This window comes from Anopheles coluzzii, chromosome 2, assembly GCF_943734685.1.
Source record: "Anopheles coluzzii chromosome 2, AcolN3, whole genome shotgun sequence".
NCBI lineage: Eukaryota > Metazoa > Arthropoda > Insecta > Diptera > Culicidae > Anopheles > Anopheles coluzzii.
In genome coordinates, this window is record NC_064670.1 from 39,799,079 (window position 1) to 39,819,107 (window position 20,029).

Sequence of the window (20,029 nt, forward strand, 5' to 3'; positions counted from 1 at the left end):
CACATGCTTGTTCCAGCTTGTTCTGTGACATAGTCCTAGGTTTCTAGATCTTGGATCATTTTCGTACGTACGTTGCTCTAAATAGGTTATCCACAAAATTGATATTTTTAGTTTATTCAGCTTTTGACAGGTGTATGTATGTTTTTGTTAATGAAATCATCGTTTTACATGCATTCGCTCTGTTCTTACTTCTGCTGTTGTTTTTGTTGTTGTTGTAATCGCGAGTTGAAAAACACTTGCCACAACTTGTTCAACTAGTGTCCCAATGTGTATTTTCTTATCTGTCGGTGAATTTAGGTTTCTGCTCATGGTTCAAATGGATGATCTGCAGCTTTTCCTTTTGCTAAACACGTACCTACTTACTGTTTTGTCAGTTGCCGTGTCCGGTAATCAACGAATAGTTTTAAAAGCTCAAAACGACTTGTTTGGCTCCAATTGTTTCGACATCCTCGTCGTATCCGTGAAGTCCTCGCTGTGTCTGTGTATGTTTTATGTTGTGTGCGTGTTGTGTATGTGTGTCTTTACTCGTTATAATAATATGCATTGAGTATAAGTATTGATGTATATATACTTTTATATATATAAGTATGTATATATATATAGATTATTGTATCCTTTTCCCCATTTTCTGTTGGTTCTTATGCTACTCAAAATATAAAATATTTAACTCTTTTTCTCTCTATCTCTTTCCCGCATTGTTTCTAGCTTTGCCTTTTTTTCATCTAATCACGTGTATACGGGCTATAAACAGTACAAGAAAAGTCGAGAGCAGACCCGATTGTGTGTTTCGAAAGCGCAACATTGTTTAGTTTATACCAATTAACTACAAGAAAGTAAACTGTATTGCGGAGCCGATCCTCCGGGAGACTGACTTAATCGAACGTCTTGCTTTTTTAAGTTGATTTTTGTTCAGTATAGCTTAGTTTGCAAATATCTCGCTGCAGTGCTCCATTAAACGTAGAATGTTTTGACCATGAAAATTGTCGGGTTTTGGGCATGTTGGTTGGTTTCGCCTACCCTGGAGCCCTGTTTGTCCTTATTGTTTGCTACACCTGCTCGCTCGAGTACAATGCCAAGTGTTCAGGAGTGTGCGTTGGCTCTGCTGCCTTCCTCTGCTTACTACACGCTACTACTTTGCACTACTACTCTTGCTACGGGTAACGGTTACATAATGTAGTTGATATTTTTGTTCCTTTTTCTGTAGCTCGCTCTTTGCTAGTACACTAGTATGGGTTTGTCTGATCGAATGCGCTGCAAGTTATCGGTTTGGCTGCATGTACACGCACATCAACTTGATAGAAAAAAGAGGAATAACGTATTGATAGATTTATACCGGTGTTTTAGGCAATTTGCGTCTGGTCGGCGAAGAGGGCGATTTGTCCATCGTTGCTTCACTTTCTGCGGGTAGGCCAAGAACAAAGAAACATCAGCATCTCATTGCAGTGCCGAGTGCTCAAAAGGCGGGGAAACGGTAACGGCTCTTACCTGATGCTAGCGTATGCACATTAGTGTCCGGTAAAGCTCGTGTCGAGTTGCTGCTACTGTAGTTCGAACTAACGTTCATGCCCATGCCGCCCTCGTCGAGCAGCTCGCACATCTTAAAGTCGGTTGCGTGCTCGACCAGCAGTTCGGCCGTGTCACCGGTGCGGTCCATGATGGCACATACCTCCTCGAAGCTGCGATCGGTGAGAGAGGTTCCGCACCATTCCAGGATCTAGTGGAAGAATAGAAGACGCCCAATAGTCCCAACATTGTAGTGTATTCCAATCCTTGTTTCCCTTCAACCCTCTTAGGGGTGACCCGTACCTTATCGCCCTGTTGGAGACCTCCTTTTTCGGCTGGGCCACCCGGCACGGTCCACACGATGTACGCAAAGAGTCGTCCATCGGTACCGGTTTTACCGCCGACGACACGCATTCCAAATCCTCGTGCTTTTTGTCGTGCAAGATTGTGAGATACAGGGAAAAGAGATCATAAATTATACTCAAGCAACCACAAATGGGGGAGGGGCAATAGTGTTTGTGAACCTACTTCTGTGTGCTTTATCTGATGGGTCTCTTCGCAGTAGGACGCTCCGCTTGGCGGCACACAGTGGCCCCGCGTCGGCATCGTGTATCACGATCTTGATGCCTTCGCCGTCGAGCGATGTCTGCCGTTTCGGTGCCTCCAGGTCCTCCAACGCCGGGCACTGATAGACTGATATGTTCGCAGAGTTCTGGGCAGTTTTGTCTTTCAGTGCCGGTATGTCGGGTCTGCAAGCGATAAGAATAGGAGAAAACCAAACATAAAACTATTCCACCTCACAGGGATGTTCCCAACATTAGCCTGCTAGAAAAGGGCATCTTACAACTGCGATCCACGTCGCTTGTGTCGTCGATCATCGTCCACAATCAGTCCGGCCGCCTTCATGTCAGCCATCGTATGGTCATCCCCACCGAACTCGCCTCCGTCCCCCATCATCTTCATAGACGCGCGGCGCGATGTGCTGATCTTTTCGGAATCGTCCGGGGCCAGCTTTACCGACTGCATCGCGTTAATCAGCACACCCGGCGCGTACACGTCGTACGCCGACTTGCGTCTCGGCATCGGGGGCGGCAGGTTGAGGCCCGCCTCGGCCAGATTCGTGTCGGAGCTCATCGTCTTGAACTCGTCGTCGTAGCTGCGCTGGCGCGACATCTTGGTCGATGGCCGGCGGGAAAAGACGCGCGGTGTTCCCAGCTCCATCTCCTTCCGGCCGGGCGGGCTGGACGATCGGCTCGGTGCGGCACTGTGACCCTTGCGCCAGTCCATATCGTTTTTCGGGTTCTGGACGCCCTTCAGCTTTTCCAGCTCCTTCAGCGACGCCGGCGAAACGTCCGAATGGCGACGCAGCTCGGGGCTACGGGGTGGGGCCAACGCCGAACCCTTGCCATCGTCCAGATGCTGGTTGAAGCCTAGCTTGATGTCTGAATGGCGCCGCTGTAGCGTCTCCATAACCGGTACCTCCAGGGCGGAGTCGGTTGATTCTTGCGGTATGCAAATACGGGACGCCATCTTTCGCCGACAGACGCTACATCGCCAAAGATCCTGTTAGTAGGGGGAAAGAACGTCAAAAAAACAGACGAACGTAAACAGAAAAAGGTTTCCACCGTTAAAAAAAAAAGAAATAAAACAATCCCAAAACATTCTTTCTTGATTAAAAGAAGCTCGGCGGGATGACGCAGCGACTCCAATTAGACGCAAGTTCAAAAAGAAAGTCTCGACCGAAAAAAGCCCTCCCTCCCACCCCTCCTCCCTTTCTCCGGCCCACACTTACCGAGTCTTCCGAGTCCTGTAGCTTGCTGTAGCTGGCACAGTCTTCGCAAACCTTCTGATCACACTCGACGCAGGTCTTTTTGAAGTCGTTCGGTTTAAACGATTTCAAACATATCCGGCACGAACCGGACCGTGTGTTGAACTTGTTGCCTTCGCTCGCCGTCTTCTCGCTGGCAGACGCATCCTTGTACGGATCGTCCTGTGGCGTCTCGGTCGCGTCCGGTACCAGCGAAGGGCGCGGGGACATTTTGTTCACTTTTGTTTTTTGTTGTTGTTGAAGAAGAAGAAATCAGTTCGGGGTAAAAATTAGCTTTCAAATTGTTGCTTCCACCAGCGCCCGGAGTAATAAGTAATAAGTAGCAGCAGGCACTACACTATTGAAAATGGTTTGTAAAGCGAATTGCATAACTTTAGGCGCGTTGCCATGCAATCGCTTGTTTGTAAGTTTGCCATTTCGCGCTTATTACATTCGTTTGATACCGGTAAGAGTGCTTACCTCTGTCCTGGGCCGTCAGCAGCGATGTGGAAAGGGTTTGCTTCAGCTTCCCGAACGCGCCCGTGTTCTCCATCGATGGTTGCTGATGTGACGCCTCATCGGTAGCAACCATCTGCAAATAATAGGACAGTCGCAAGAGAGTACGTTGCTTAGCAGTGTTGCTTTTGTCTCTTGTTTCGCCGTACGTCGAGTAGACAATAATAATGAAAAGCACAAGGAATCGTATCTCTTCGCTGGTCAAAAAACATTAAAACAGTGGAAATAGCACCGCTAACACCAAGTGCCACCGTGGTGGTGGTGGTGGTGGATCGGTAGAAGGGCTCGAAATGAAATGGCACTATTAAATTCGTTCGTTTTCTCGGAACGCTTTCAATCAACTGGTGCTTGTGTTACGTTCGCCCCGTAGATTTGGCCCCGCGTCCCTTGCAGTTGCACATCAAAGCACATCGATGCCGAACCGGGACGTAATCTGCAAGAAGGGCACTAGCCAACGCACTGTAGAGGCGGACAATCGAAAGGACAATCAAGTAACGGGAGTAGCTTTAATATCTATTGACACAATATTTTAGCACCGACACGATGACTCTATTGCACGATCATTTCCATCGTCCTTCCCACCCCGTTACCAATGGGTGTGCGTGTCGAACAGTGCTTACTCTCCTCTACAGGGTAGTATTTTTACGACAAACCCTTATTGTACACGGCACTCACACTGGTGCTGGGAAAGTTCGCAATGAATGTTCTCCCCTGCTACTGCTGCTGCTCGGTCGTTTTCTGTCCCACAACCATGTAGCGCTTGTATTATTGAAGAGGGTTAGCACTTTGTAGGTTTGGCATTTCGTGAAATAATTCTTCGCGAACAAGGAAACACAATGTTTACTTTTCCACCGCAAAGACGTACCGGGGAAAAGGGTAGTCATGTGTTATTGTGAAACTGTGCACCCATCCCCACTAGAGCCTGTCAGCCCACCAGTTCGCAAGCTCACCTGTGCTGACGAACCCTGCCAACGTGTGCGGAAGATGCCCGTTCTAAAGGATGGTAGCGTTCTACAAGCCATTGTTTTGTTGTTTCACCCGTTTCCTTCCTCGTTGCCTGTTGAGAGTGCTGGGTTGGGTTGGGTGAGTGTTTTATACTGGCGCAAAAGCCTTTCAAACCGTTTTCCTTCGGCTACAAATGCCGAACGTTGTGTAATTAAAATGAAAAACTAGGAGCGCCCGAACACCCGCCACCCCCCTTCTCAGTTCTCTCAGGCGGCGAAGGAGAGAGGGAGTGTTGGTGAGGGACGTCTCGGAAGAAAACACGGGAAACACTTGGCTTGAGAATGGAAGTTGAATTGCTTCGCCGTACAAAACGCTGCGCTATTGTGCTGTACCGAAGGCAAGAGGCTCAAATGCTATCAAGTAGGAATTGAAAGCTGGGAGAGTTTGTTATAATTATATTTTTTTGTTTTGCAAATTCTTCTTTTGGGTTTGTATGAAAAGTAAGCTTTTGGCTAAATACGGCAATCCCCTTGCGCTGGAGAGTTTTTTTCAGAAAAGGCTTTTTACTTGAAATGCGCATCAAACGCCTTTAAAAGGCTTGCCCCTCGGATGTCGTTTTCTGAAGCGATTGCTTCTGCTCTCATCCGGGGCGGCATTAACTAACGTCCACTTTAAACCGGCCGACGGAGCTTTACAGCAGACCATTAGCCTCCAGTCTCCAAAGCGAACTCCAAACTCCAAACTACCATCATCAGTGTGGCTAATAATTTTGGGATGCAAATTAAATTATGCAATGTTGCGTTTCGCATTCGCCACCGTACTGGCAACGTTATGCAAAGCGGGTGAGGCTGTTTTTTGCTGTTCCTTCTTCGACTACGCGATTCGGAAAAATGGCATCCAGGGAAAAGCTTCGTTGTACAGCGGGATCACGTTGTGACAACTGAAAGCGTTTGTGTGAGGGGATCCCAGGGAAGATGATGGGTGTTTTTTTTTTCTGCTTCCCCTGCGACTGTTTCTGTGCGGGCCGGAAACAGCAAATGCTGCATAAATGAGCAAGAAAGCAAGCTGCTCCGGAAGCTCCAGGGATGCATTACGTCGGTCGAGAGCAGCGCAGGTATGGCGGTATGGTGGCCCGGTGCTTCCTCCGGTCGATGTGTCCCATCACTAGCTTGCTCCGGTGGACAAGGATTAGAGACCAGATTGAAGGGGGGAGTTGTTTGCTTTGCTCCTGCTCTCCATCTCTCTGTCGCTCTTGCTCGCTCTCACTCTTGCTCACTCACTTCGCGTCGCTGCATGATGTTCGGTGTGCAGGCGCATAAAAATGATGTCTTCAACTGCGCTACTGCCCATATCCCCTCTGTACTTACCTTCTTCATGAACGACATTACGTTTGCTGGAAGCATTTTGAAATGTTAAATTCCACCGCAGCAGGCAGCGATCCCCTCGAGCGTGTGTAGTGTGATGACGTAGATGTGCTGCAAAGGGAGGGAAGAACGAGACAAAAATAAGAGAGATAGACGTTGGAAAAGTATTGAAATGGGGATGTGTTTTAGCTCCTTCCGTTTCTATCTACCAGCACAATTTCATCCAACAACCAGTTGATGGTAGAAAGATGGACAGAGCCACCGGGTGATGATGGGTGGGGAAGGGTGTGGGCTGGGTGCACTGGGGGCTGTAGGATTGATATTATTTTTTGTGTTGCTGCTGGGGTAGTTGTTGGTTTGCTCCGCTGCCACCATGACCACCCCGCTCCACGAGGCGAAACGGTCACATCAACGGGACACGGTAAACGGAGGAGATAAAATCAAATGCGATTTCCGAGCAATTTGTATGTAATGCGATATTGAAAAATTTGCTGCAACATATTGAAAACGAATGAATGCGCGCGGGGGGCGGGGTGCAACAACACCCTCCGTCTGGTGGGAAATGGTGAAGAAATAACAACTGTGATGTGTTGTTTGCTGTGCTCGGTTTACCCGTGCGCCAACAACGGCAACAATAATATTTCTCGAGAAAATAATCCAGTTGTTGACAATCTGCTACAACAGGCTCGTATGGGCGTTTGTACGAACTTTCCTCGCCTCGCGCAAGGATGCTCGTTAGGGTGTGCCCAGCCGGGTGTAATATTTTCGAAAAAAAAAAAAATAAATAGGCAGCGCTAGATTTATTACACGCTGCTATTACAAACCACAATCGATGCGAATGGCCTTGATAGAAGTGTTCGGGGCGAATTAGGAGAATCGTCGGATGCGAAGGCACCACCGAATAATCTTCAGGCCACTTTACGCTGCCACTGATCATGACTGATAGAGATGATTGAAAACGGGGAAATTGGCAGAATAATTAAAAGAGCGGAAAGATTGACACCACATAGTATTTCCATCAATGTTTTTGTTGTCCGAGGCGTGAATGATTTTGATGTAGAACAGAATTTTAACGTTTTTTTAACCGTTTTATAAACTGTTGTTTCTTTACCATGAATGGACAACACAAACGTTTGCTTATCGAACCAAATACTTAAAGAAGATGTGTAGAATAAAAGGCAAAGATCTTTATCCAACTCGCCAAATCTACAAAGGTTAGTCACCGAAGATACCTGACTAAATACTACAATTCAGAAAAGGCGTGTGGCTTTTCGGGAACCATTACTTGGCTTTGGCTAGTTAGAGAAGAACAGTTCTCTCAGTAAATTGTGAGGCGTTAAATTAATTCAAATTAAGTTTAAAATTGTCCAAACTCTGTGTGCCTGTTAAATCGTAACATCATGAAATCTTGAAGATTCAGTTGGAGCCGTATCGAAGGTATTTGTTATCATCTACTTCTGTCGCTACCCCGGGTGTACGGTGTAACCACAGACGGCGTCCTGCTGACTGGTGGACGTCATGGAGGCCGCACCGTTGGAGATAGACCCAAATTTATATTCTTCCCTAAACCGCATGATAAACTTGATATCTAATTGTATTACAAAATGAAAATATTCAACACGTTTCGAGAAAAAAAAATCTACTCAAAAATGGATGCAAAGTTTGCACAAAAGGAGATAATTACTAAGTTAAGGAAAAAATCAGCTCAATAGTGTCTAAAAACATTTAAAAACAATGTAAAACGCACAAATTCAAATCGCATTTTAGTTGGGAACTCCTTCAAAATACAGGTTGTTCCCGAGATACGCTATTAATACGGACCGAGTAGAAACTGCGTACATCAAATTTTGCGGTTTCCAACGAAAATAATGTTTGCGTAATTTGGATACTAAATTATTTATTTCATATGATTCTGCCTGAAGATTACAATTTTGAGCCTTTTTGAGTGATTCTTAAAATTCGACCTGCAGGGAAATTATTTTGCATTTGATAATTGATGTGTCAAATCAGTACCATTCGTTCAAATAACTGTGAAATTTAGAAAACCGCGCTTCTCCGAATCTGCGTGTAAGTGTTACTGTGTATCTACTGGACAATCTAGTAACTAGTTTCCAACCTTCTAGAGCTAACGAAGATCACATTAATTAACTAGACCGCAATGCTCTAAACCAGCGGTCGGCAAAATCCGGCCCGCGAAAGGATTCGGCTGATTTTGAAGATGGGAAGAATCTTTTCGTATACAAATCGTACTGAAGATCTTTTGAAATGTAATGTTATACCGTTGTATCCTTCAACTTTAATTATCGTAATGTGCAATGACAGAACAATCAGTATGGTCGAACTAGAGTTAAGTATTCTCATATGTAATAAAAACATTGTTTCAACACGACAATAAGTCTTTAAGAATGGAGAAAATAGCATACGAAATTTTGTATAGAGAAGACTTTGACTAAAAACTAAAGTCTGATTGCAGTAAATTTATTTAAAGTTTTGCATACGGCTTTCCTTGATATTTGATATTTATTTGTTAAATTCAATGGGCCTTATGGTGGCCCTCTCGAAGCGAGGTTGCATAAATGTTATACAAAATTTTAAATATGAACTTAAACGCAGTAAAAATAAACTAACATAGAGTAGAGTAGGTCTCGTAGTACGACTTAACAACATGCTCGTCATGGGTTCTCAAGCCGTTCCAAATTGACCGTGTCGCCATACGTAGGACTGACTATCCTGCTATGGAGGGTTAATCCATAAGTCACTGAAAGCCAAACCCACAAGTGGTACAGGCAGGTCTTGACCGACAACGGTTGTTGAGCCAAAAGAAAAAGAAGAAGAAGAGTAGGCCGCACGGCACGACTACAGTTCATAAACGACATGTCGGATTGGTGACGATCACAAACGCAACGACCTGGCGCGGAGCGAACGCGGTTTAGGCAGTGGTAATCGCTCCTGCGTACGTTTTCTGAAAATGTACAGAATTTGACACCCGCTACGGGTGACAGTTTGAAAACGCACGCGCCAGAATATAAACAATTTTGATTTTTCCGCACGCACGCCCGCATGAGCGATTACCGTTGCCTCGTCTTTCGATTTATTCCCGCAGATTCATCAAAGTATCCCGCACTCTTGAGTTCTATAGGAAAACCCTGTAACTGTGTTTTTACACTAGCTCCTTCGAACCCTACTCCTTTGAGCTTCATTCGCTACTGTACACTATAACTTTCAATATCATCCCCTAAATTTTACCCACAGAGGCAACATATAAAAAACTACCCTTTTATTTTACGTTTCAGTTTTTACTTCCTACAGTAACTATTAACAGCACACAAGTACCTCACCTCTGGGCTGTTGATAGTAGCAACATGTAGGCTTTTAAGTTTTAGTACGTTCGCGGCGCTCATCTCATATGAAGCGTCTGGTTGCTAACGTACCACATAACCCGTACACCGCTTCCCCCCACGGGGAAAGGCCCTAATGTACGGGATGTAAGTTACCTTCGCTCTTTTTTATTCCCTACCTGTTACAGTTCACACAGAGAGCAAATAAAAACCAACTTGCTAGTTTGGTGGTTAACTATGAACTGCTTTATTACTAAACATGGCATAGGCTACTATGCCTAAGAAGTGAAATTCTGCTGAGGCAAAATCCCACTGTTTGGTAGCCATAGTAGTCATAGCCTACTACATCTCCCCCTTTTTAATAAAGGTCGTATGATGAGAGCCATCGAGGGATTCTCGGTGTTCGTACGGAACGACGTAGTAAGCATCCGATGGATTCGGATGCGACGGATTCAGATGCGATAGATTCGGCTATGACGGATTCGGATGCGATGGATTCCGATGCTGATGCAGATGGTTGTTCATTGGTTGTTGGCGGGTTGAAATCGGTTGGCGGATTTTCAAAAACAGGAACATCAGCTGGCACCGTAGAGTTCAAATTAATAGCAACATGATTGCCAGCTGGTTTCACTGTAGCAGTAGTACCAACTTCTTCTAATAAAACTTCCCATGGAAGTTGTTGTTGTTCTTGCCCAGGGGTTTCGGAACCGTAGCGAGAACGCATTTGGTTGACATGCGATCTAACCAGCTTCTGTCTTCCATGCAAGTCAAGCGACACGACATAGTTAACGGATCCTTTTGGTTCAATGACTCGACCAGGAACCCACGACTTTTTGTTGTGTACGTGTTGTTCAACATACACCAAGTCATTCTCTACAAATGATCGCTTGACCGCTCCATGCCGTTTGTTGAATTGTTCATTTTGTTTGTGGTTAACGGCTGCAGTCGGAGGATATGGTTTCCTCAACAGATCCAACGTAGTGCGCATCGTTCTTTTTAAAAACGCTTCGGCTGGAGACGTTCCCTTAGGTGTGTTCCGGTTGGGTGTTGATCGGTACACTGAAAGAAACGTCTGTAGATGCTGTAATGTTGGTGATTCCCCCTTACCTAACTTCTTAAGGCCGCGTTTGAGGGAATCCACGAAACGTTCAGCTTGGCCATTCGACTGCGGGTGGTATGGAGCAGTACGAATATGGTTGATGCCATTCTCACTGCAAAACTGTTGAAACTGTCCGCTCGTAAACTGCGTTCCGTTATCTGAGACTAGCGTGTCTGGATTGCCGTAACGGGAAAATGTTTCACGAAGCAGGTCCAAAGTTGTTGTCGTGGTGATGGATCTAGTGCGAAAAATTACGTGTCTCAGCCACAATCATCTGATGTGTGACTGGCAGATTGTTGATGGAGTCTTCGAGAATCGCCTTTGCTTCGGATTCGACATAGACGGCAGCTATGACGTAATCCTCATCTGGTCTGCGCTGTGATGACATCAGCCGGGACAGGAAGTCTGCGTAGCCGAAATTCATCGTCGAGATGTGCTTGATCTCGAAGTCATACAGGAGAAGTGTCAAAGCCCATCGTTGCAGACGATTGGCTGTGTAAACTGGTATTCCTTTTTTCGAGCCGAAAACTTTGAGTAGCGGTTGATGATCGGTTTCGAGAGTGAAATGCCGTCCGTACAGCATCTTATGGAAACGGGTGACAGCGAATATCAACGCCAATGCTTCCTTTTCCACTTGGCCGTAGTTCATTTCCGCTGCCGTCAGTGAGCGAGAAGCATGTGCGATTGCCTTCACCTCACCGGTGGGGAAACGATGCATGACGACAGCGCCTAGACCATACTTCGATGCGTCTGCCGCGACGATGATCTCCTTAGATGGGTCATAGTGAGTAAGCAGCAGGTCGGAGAGTAAAATGGTCTTGAACTGCTCAAAAGATTTCTGACACTCTTTTGTCCAGTTCCAGCGAGCATCCTTTTTCAGCAGGTCATCCAGGGGAGCCCTGAGGTGCTTCATCTGTGGAACGAATCGACCATAATAGTTGATAGCTCCGAGGTAGGAGCGAAGTTGCTTCACGTCCTTCGGGGGTGGCATCTTGGCAATGGCTTCTGTTTTGGACGGGTCAGACCGAACACCGTCCTTGTCGACGATCAATCCAAGGAAACCGATCTGGGGAAGCGCGAAACGACATTTTTCAAGGCGTAAATGGAAACCATACTCACGGACGCGTTCGAGAACAGCATAGAGGATACGGTCGTGCTCCTCTTTGGTGCGGCCAGCAATGAAGATATCATCAAGGTAAGGTTTCACTCCAGAGATGCCAGCCACCATGCTGTCAATAATGCGTTGGAAAGCACCAGGTGCCGACTTGACTCCTGGAGGAAGTCGGTTGTACTGGAAAAGGCCGCGATGTGTGTTCACGGTAAGTAGCTTGCGCGATTCCACCTCGACCTCAACTTGTAGATAGGCGTCTGATAAGTCAAGGTGTGTGAAATAGCGTGCCCCAGCCAGCTCCGCGAAAAGATCGTCAGGATGAGGTAGAGGATGACGGTCACATTCCAGCGCGTTGTTCAGCCCCGTAGAATAATCACCGCACACACGGACCGAAACATTGTCCGACTTCCGTACGACGACTATTGGTGCTGCCCAGTCCGAGAATTGAACTGGAGAAATTATACCGTTTGTTTCGAGCCTTTCGAGTTCCGCATCTACTTTGGGAAGAGCCGCATACGCCACTGGTCGCTTCGGACAGTAGCATGGACGGGCATCAGGCTTCAAGTATAACTTCACTTGCGCTTTTGTGCATCTACCCAGCGTGCTTCGGAAAACCTCCGGAAACTGGTGCTTGAGGCGATCAACATATTGGTCAGAGTTTTGATGTACGACGTTGACCAAGCTGTTAATCGGTACGGACCACAGATCAAAGAGATCCATAGTATCGATTCCCAAAACGTTGAGATCGGCGCTATCAGAGATGAAAATGCGCCCTGTCTTGGTCACGTTGTTAATAGTGATGTCGGCTTGAAACTCTGCGAGGAGATTCAAATCACTACCAGACGCTGTGACAGCAGATTCATCGGTCGGTTGAGTGGGTGGTCGTCCGATGCTAGCCCATGTTTCGTTCGAAATGATGGTGATGTCGGACGCCGAGTCGTGCTGAAGCTTGACTGCTACCCCGTTGAGCTCGACCGAGACGAATTTGCGTTTTCTTCCGACGTTGCGAACAGTGTAAATGCCATTCGTCTTCATGCTCTCTTTGGGCTTCCATTGCTTGAAAGGCTTGGATGCAGCGGGCTTACTGCTTGAACAGTAGCCTTCTTTATGTCCTTGCTGCTTGCATCTAGTACACATGTGCGATGCAAACGGACATTCACGAACGTAGTGCAGTTCCCCACATTTCCAGCAGGGTGTCTTGGGCACTTTGTTGGTCTTCTTCGAAGAAGAATGATTCTGGTTGCGCGAAATGGCGTTGACGGAGCAAGCCTCCTTGTTTTCCACCATCTGCGAGTCATGCTTAAGGTTGGCCACACGATGACATTCTTCCACCAGGTTTTCCAAAGTCACCTTACTTGCAGCTTCTCCTTGTTCAACAACTGCAGTTTCATCAGCTTCCAGTTTTGAAATCAATCTAGCTCGGATGTCCGCATCCCGTGGCGATTGGAGTCCACAGACAAATCGGAGAGCTTTGAATTGATCCGACGTGAGCTTGGAAAGTTGAAACGCTTCGCAGTGTTTGTTGACCATGGCAGCATACGAAGTAAAATCATCCGCGTCACTCTTGGCGTACTGCAAGCACTGGTAACGGGAGTGAAAAACCGACTTCTGGCGACCAAACAACTTCTTCAGTTTTGTAACGGTCTCATCCAGAGAGAAATCGCGAGGATGCTTTGGCAGAATAGTGTTCACGTACTTATCGTGCAGAGGGGTGCTTAATTTGCGTAGAAGCAATCTCACACGGGCGACATCGTCGAGAGAATGACCATCCTGAATGAAGACGTCTTCGTATCTAGCGTACCATGCATCAAAGAAAACTCCTGCGTCCGGATCGTACAGGAAATCTTGGATTCCATTTGCCAACGACTCGATTGTCTTCTCGCTTCCGCTAGCCGCCGTCGAAAAAGTTCGATTTGCTAAATTTTCGATCTGCTGCTGCTGCTTCGCGACGAGATTCGTGAGTTGGACGATGGCGTTTCGCAGATCCTCTTGGGACATTTTCGTTATTTGATGATTTCGCTAAAAAGACCTTCGAGATACTTCTGAACTTTTCCTCGTCGCCAAATGTTACAGTTCACACAGAGAGCAAATAAAAACCAACTTGCTAGTTTGGTGGTTAACTATGAACTGCTTTATTACTAAACATGGCATAGGCTACTATGCCTAAGAAGTGAAATTCTGCTGAGGCAAAATCCCACTGTTTGGTAGCCATAGTAGTCATAGCCTACTACACTACCAAACACTAAACAACCAGCTCCTGCTGTTCAAAGGTAAAGGATACTATGGGGCACACACACACACACACAAACACACGGCACAGTAACAAGTTTATCCTTAAGGCCCACTTGAACCGACCACCCATGTGGCTGTGTTGAACCACATTTATGTAAACCGTTGCCACCTCTCCCAGAGCCCGTCCAGAGCCAGCCTGGTGAATGCATGCGGTGAAGGCAGGCGATCGCATTGACGCTCAAGTGCAATGGGGGCAAACGCGTTAGCTGGGTCGGCTAGTACTGTGTTGTTGTGTTGCGCTCTGTGTTGCTATCCTTTCTAATAAACAACATTCATTCTGCTGACGGAATAGGAACAGGAAGTGCGGTTCCGTGCAAAACGGGAGAGAATGGAGAAGAAAAAGACGAGATATGGACCGGGACGAGGTGCATGATGCAACCCGTTTCACCCATGTTACAACACCGCCCGACGATGTATGCCACGCGCGCTCCACCCGCTCATATGCTCGCCGGAATGCATTTATTAAACTAGCATGAGCTGCGCACATTATGTTATGAGATGTGTGTGTGAGCTTTTCACTGGATTTTTTTGTTTTGTTTTGCCCGCTACTGATGCCTTCCCATCTACAACCATCAAACCTCGGTCCTAGGGCCTAGCCCTGCCCTACTACTCCATTAGCGATAGAGATACACTCACACACACACACACACACACACACACACACGGGGGTGAGGAAGATGATGCTGCACGATAGTGGTGGATGCGACTGATGCAGATGCGATGCTGTAGTGCGATATGAGCAGCAAAAGCACACAGGAGGGAAAAAAAGGAAAAGCTATGGAACAGCGAGAAAAAATGGTAACCCGTGTGTACATAACGTGAGCGGCACAGCGCCGTCGATATTTAGTCGCGTAGATGGGAAGGTTCTAATGTTTCTGCGAGCGAAACGTATTTAGCAAACCGACCTGCTGGTCGGTGGCCCCGGATGGAAACGAATCCATCCTTGACCTCTCTTCCGGTCCAGGGCATGGAACGGAGCAAAACGGGACGCGCAACCCCAGGGGGAGTAGTGCAACATTATTTCGAATGGATGAGTTTTGGATCCTGCACGAAGCATGTTTCACGGGCGCCGGGAAACTGGATCCCACCAACTACCAGTTCTAGCGCTGTTTTCACCCAACGGGGCGGCAGGTACCGTGCGGGATAGTGGTGCCGGTGGAAGAATAACACGGAGCGGCTGGATCAATTTTTGCGATGTTATTTTAGAGCCTCGCGTGTGCTGTGGAGGGGATGCGGTCGAGAATTCTGAACTTGCCGAACTGCCCGGAACAGTTTTGGGATAGTTTTGGTTTGCGGGGGATGATTAGCCGCCGGCCTCAGCATACCCTCGGTACGGGGGGGCAAGAAGGAGAAAGGGAGGGTGAACGGTGGTTAACCGTTCAATCCGGCAAAACGAAATTTTCGGGGAATCTTGCCCATTTACGATGAATTAATTTTCATTTCATCACATACCTTCGGAAAGGGAAGATTTGTGAAAATTCGATCGAGAAAAGCAACAGAAAAAAGGGCCGTTACACTGCGACGACGACACCGATGGAAATAGAATTTAAGCCGTAAGCCGTTAAGTGTCTGTGTGTGTGTGTGTCCCAGTCGTTTGGAAGCTTTAATATTTAACGAACGTGCTGGGAAAACTTCATTCTGATTGGGGGGCTTTTCCTGTGTTTTCTCAACTGCATGTGTGCGCGTGTGTGTGTGTGTGTTAGATGAGATTGAAAAATCAGAAGTAAGCTGAGAGTAAGAATGATTGGAATCAAGGAATCAAAAAATCGATTCCCAAACTGATGAGCGGGTGGAGTGGGTGGAGTGGGTTTTTTTTGCCGCTTGGTTCTGTTTTTATTATCACCTGCTGGGTGCATGAACAGCTTTGGGCAGCAGTCCCACCCCCACTCCCACCGCTTTTCCATCACAGATTGACGCTTAATGCGAAGTGCTTGGAATTCGGAAACCATCATCAAGCGCGTCAAGGCGGGGTAGGGGCTAAGATATGGTCGCTTTTGTTTCATTCCTTTTGCCATCGCACCAGCCATTCAGGCTAAATATCCGGGCGACTTGGCGACCGCCATCTTGCTCGATCGCACAAACGCGTGCGAAAGCGCTCCTCTCTATTTGGATTTTATGCTTTTCTGCGAGCCTTGATCCTTGCCAGCAGAGGTGTGTGTGTGTGACGGACGTTTCCGAGGTGTCGACATACATCGGCGGGTGGTTGTGGTGGCTCGGATTTAATCGATAACGGTAATGGGGAACGGCCACAGGGTGATTGCCATATATTCGCAAACCACCAAGCAAACGACGGGAGGAGAATTGAAACATGGCGACGGAGGGGCCCTGCTTTATTGTTTTAAGCGAAAGCGGCAAGAAATTACATCTACACATCATCCGCGCACAACACAATGCCTGCCTTCTGCTTCTCGGTATAAACCAAAAATTACAACTCAATCATAGCTGCCCTCGGGATGTTTTGTTGCAGCTGCTGCTGCTCGAGTGGAGAAGACTGACGGAGGGAGGATTGGAGAGTCCCAACAGCAGCCTGTTGCTTGGATGGTGCAAAAAAACCAAAAAGGAAAAGTGGAAGAAAAAAACAACCACCCCGTGGCCGAAAAACCGCCATCTTCAATCTGCCGCTCGGGTGTGTGTTTGTGTGTGTTGGCTGGCACGAAAATAAAACATGATTGATTATTATCGTTATTACTATAATACGAAGGTATTAGCCACCGGATACTATTTATAGCACGGTGAGGCAAATAAATCAACAGCGCTGCGCCACCATCGTGTCTCCACCGCTCAGCTTCATCCGAGTGTGTGTGTGTGTGTATACGAACACACGAACACAGCTACACACGGGCGCCCCGACTCCAACTGTGCACGGATGATTCCTTCCCAGGTGGCCACCTACGCACGGAGAAGGTCAGCTTTTCCTTCTGTCAACCGCAGACACACGCACGCACACTCTACCAACCCACACACACACAAACACACGCACACACGCACGCATGGAGAGGAAGAACAAATTGTAAAAAAAAGCAAATATCCTCTCCATTCGCACTCCTGGGTCACTGCGGGTTGGTGATGGCCACACTGCGACTGATTTGTGGGTGAGGTCAGCTTGCACGATGTGTGTGTGTGTGTGTGTGTGTGTGTGTGTGTGTGTGTGTGCTCTGCCGAACCACCGAAGGCTCATCATCGTCCTCATCATCATCACCACTAGCCAAACCCCAGCCAGCATTCCGTCAGCCGTACCGGAATCTGACGTTAAACCGTACTGCCTGCTCGATCGCTGTGAGGATATGCTTCCAAGGAAACCCTCTTCCCCCCCTCCTCCACCCCACCATGTAGCAGGTAGTAGCGGAGGTTTTGTTGGGGGTGTGCAATGTGTAATGGAAGACCATTTATAGAGTAACTGAGAGAGCGTAGAGGTGTGCTCCATTGAGCAGTGGGAGAGTGCGAGAGAGTGTGTGTGTGTGCGAAATGGAGGAGATTACTAAATGTACATTATGTACTACTTGAGGCTGGGGTGCTGATGGGGAGTCGACGATTTTTGGCTGATTATTAGCCTTCCTCCCTCTCTTTCTCTCTCCCTTTCTCCCTCTTCTCCTTCCCTCTACTGAGTGTAAATGTCCGCTCTGGTGTGCCTTTCGCGAATAGGGTAGGTGTGTGTTCGTCCCTCCAATACACATGTTTTCGGGATGCCAATGTGTGCGTAAGGATAATAGAGAGCAGCAACCAACGACGGCGTTTGGTTTTTTTTTTGTGTATGTGTCTGTGTGTGCGGTAGCATAAAATTGTGTTTTGTTCCCTGGTCCTTTTTTGTTGTTTTTCTCTGCAGCCCGCTTGGAAAGGTTACCAACAACGTTGTGTCTATATTTACCTGTAGCGTGATACGTGCCTCCCTCCTCTGTCTCTTGCGCGAATGTCCTACAGTGTGTCCTTATTTTCCACCGCTGACACTCGTATCACACGGCTGGTGACGCTAACGGGAGCTGACTTCAGCGGATGCGATGCTGTCATTGGCGGTATCATGCGCGGCAGCTGATGGATCTAAATGGGGCACGTACGACATTGAACCACTCTGGTGCTGCTGCTGCTGCTCATTCATTTGTTGCACATTTTCTTCAACACACACTCACAAATTCACTTACACAGATACACTCGCACGGACGTACACAAATGGAATGCTTCCCTGCCAATCTTCTCTTGGGACGAGCAAGAAAACCTGGAACAACGGTGGAGCAACAGCGAGCGTTGACTGTTGCAGAATGCGGTCCGATAAGGGAAGAAAGCAGCGGAAATAGTTCGGGAGGCCTGCCGTTCGGCCGTGTGTTTGCGTGTGCTTTATTGCTCTAAAATTTCCAGCACCGAGCAATATGCGTATCGCGCACACGGTTTGTTGTCGCGCGTGCACTGCACAAAACACTGCTACAGCAGCAGAATGGCGAATTGGCACTGCGTATCCTGGCAATACCCCTTCATACGATGCGGGCGAGCGGGTGAAAAACACACGGGCAGCCTACTCTCGGGGGACTTGCGCTACTAAACTTTCGCCTGATTGCCCTTGATCTAGTAAGCTTGATGGCCGTCTCTACGCAACAGCTACGAATGATCCTGTCCCTTCCCCCGCCTTGGATGGATGAAAAATGGGCACCACACAAACCACAAGATTCGGGCGAATAAATTAGGATGCCATGCGCCACCACGGCACGGTGAAGCAAGTGGCACGGTTTGGCCTACACCTGTGGAGCGGATGTTGAACTGTGTGTTTCGATGTTGGGTATTATCCTTGCTGATGCTGCTGCTGCTGTGCAGTGATCTCTGGCTCGAAACCCCGTCGCAGAAGTGTTTGCCCACCGTGTACCGTGCTCTTCTCGACCCCTTCAGAGACGGGTTGTGATTTATGCTGAAGGGAACTTTGGTGGCACTTAAAATTGATGCGTTATCGTGTCTACGGGGCGGCTGTTTGTGCAGTAGTGCCCCAGGAAAATCGTCACCAGTAAAGCTGGAGTACTCCTGCGGGACATGCGCATCAAGGGCCCCTTCTCGCAGGACGCGCCGTGAGCAAGAGCGAAAATACGCGCGTACAGCGTACGCATACACACTCACGTTCGATTGTTTGCTGTTGAGCGAGCGATGAAATAAATACGAGAGTTTTCCTCATTCTTTATGGTGTCCTGTTGCGCTGCTGCGGCAGGATGGGGAAAGCCACCCATCCCCAGCCACCCATGGAACCGCTCGCACCGTGCCCGCCTCTTCGCAATGTTTATCGTCATGCTGTCGCTCTGGTTGGATTTGAAATTCAATTAAAAATTGATAAACAAACGGAAAATAACCATAAGAAGCAGCGTGCTGGGGAGCATCCATGCGTATGGTCAGCGTTGATGAGACTAGTTTACACTTATTTTGCGGTTAACGCATTAATTGGTGGAGTTGGTGCACCATTGGCCATGTTGCTGGTGCCGCCCAACTTGACGGAAGGGTATGGCCGTGGGCCGTGGTGGAGTGTACGCGTAGGAATGTCCTTGCAGTGGAGCATGTGATTGGTGGTACAATCTAATTGATTTCCGGTTTTTTGGTTTCCGTGTTGCGGGCGTGTGCATTGTTGCGCTTGCGGGGGAAGAAAAGTTTCAGGTTTCGTTCGTTGGAAAATTGTTTTTTGAGTTAAATGGCAGTCGAAAAGGGCAACCGAACGGTTGGGAGCTTATAGCGATTCGTTTTGATTAATCTGCATAGATAATTCATAAAACAAATTCCGGTTGAATCGATAAGATATATTTCATGCTGATGTTTTATGGCTAATGTACCAGGATGCAAACGAATAATTTTTCTTACAAAACAACAATCAACAAGTGGTGGATGGGAAAGAATTACGCAAAAATCAATTGCAACGATCGGTTTAGTGTTTGTTAAGAAAAAGTGTTAAACCTTTTCTTAATATGGATCTGAGCAAATCGTAGTTCAATTGCTCTAATTAAAAAACTGTAGGGAGCATTTTTATCCAAATGCGTATTTCCCCATGTTTCATTTATCAAAAAAAACGAATTCACTACGAATTCAAAAACGTTT

At 47.3% G+C, this 20,029-nt stretch overlaps 2 protein-coding genes across 2 annotated transcripts; both read right to left on the minus strand.

The window, feature by feature from the left end:
* Positions 1 to 98: 98 nt before the first annotated feature.
* Positions 99 to 18,977, minus strand: LOC120949867 (uncharacterized). The gene is made up of 9 exons (XM_049610915.1): positions 17,841 to 18,977; positions 6,139 to 6,246; positions 3,791 to 3,902; positions 3,296 to 3,549; positions 2,348 to 3,066; positions 2,032 to 2,252; positions 1,807 to 1,931; positions 1,486 to 1,714; positions 99 to 1,398 (listed from the first exon to the last, which is right to left on the minus strand). The coding sequence occupies exons 2-9, from the start codon at positions 6,172 to 6,174 to the stop codon at positions 1,328 to 1,330; spliced, it is 1,767 nt and encodes a 588-aa protein (XP_049466872.1). The 5' UTR covers positions 6,175 to 6,246; positions 17,841 to 18,977; the 3' UTR covers positions 99 to 1,327.
* On the minus strand, positions 10,807 to 14,088 carry LOC125908293 (uncharacterized protein K02A2.6-like). The gene has a single exon (XM_049610913.1). It carries the CDS (start codon positions 13,679 to 13,681, stop codon positions 10,811 to 10,813), a length of 2,871 nt encoding a protein of 956 aa, XP_049466870.1. The 5' UTR covers positions 13,682 to 14,088; the 3' UTR covers positions 10,807 to 10,810.
* Positions 18,978 to 20,029: the final 1,052 nt, after the last annotated feature.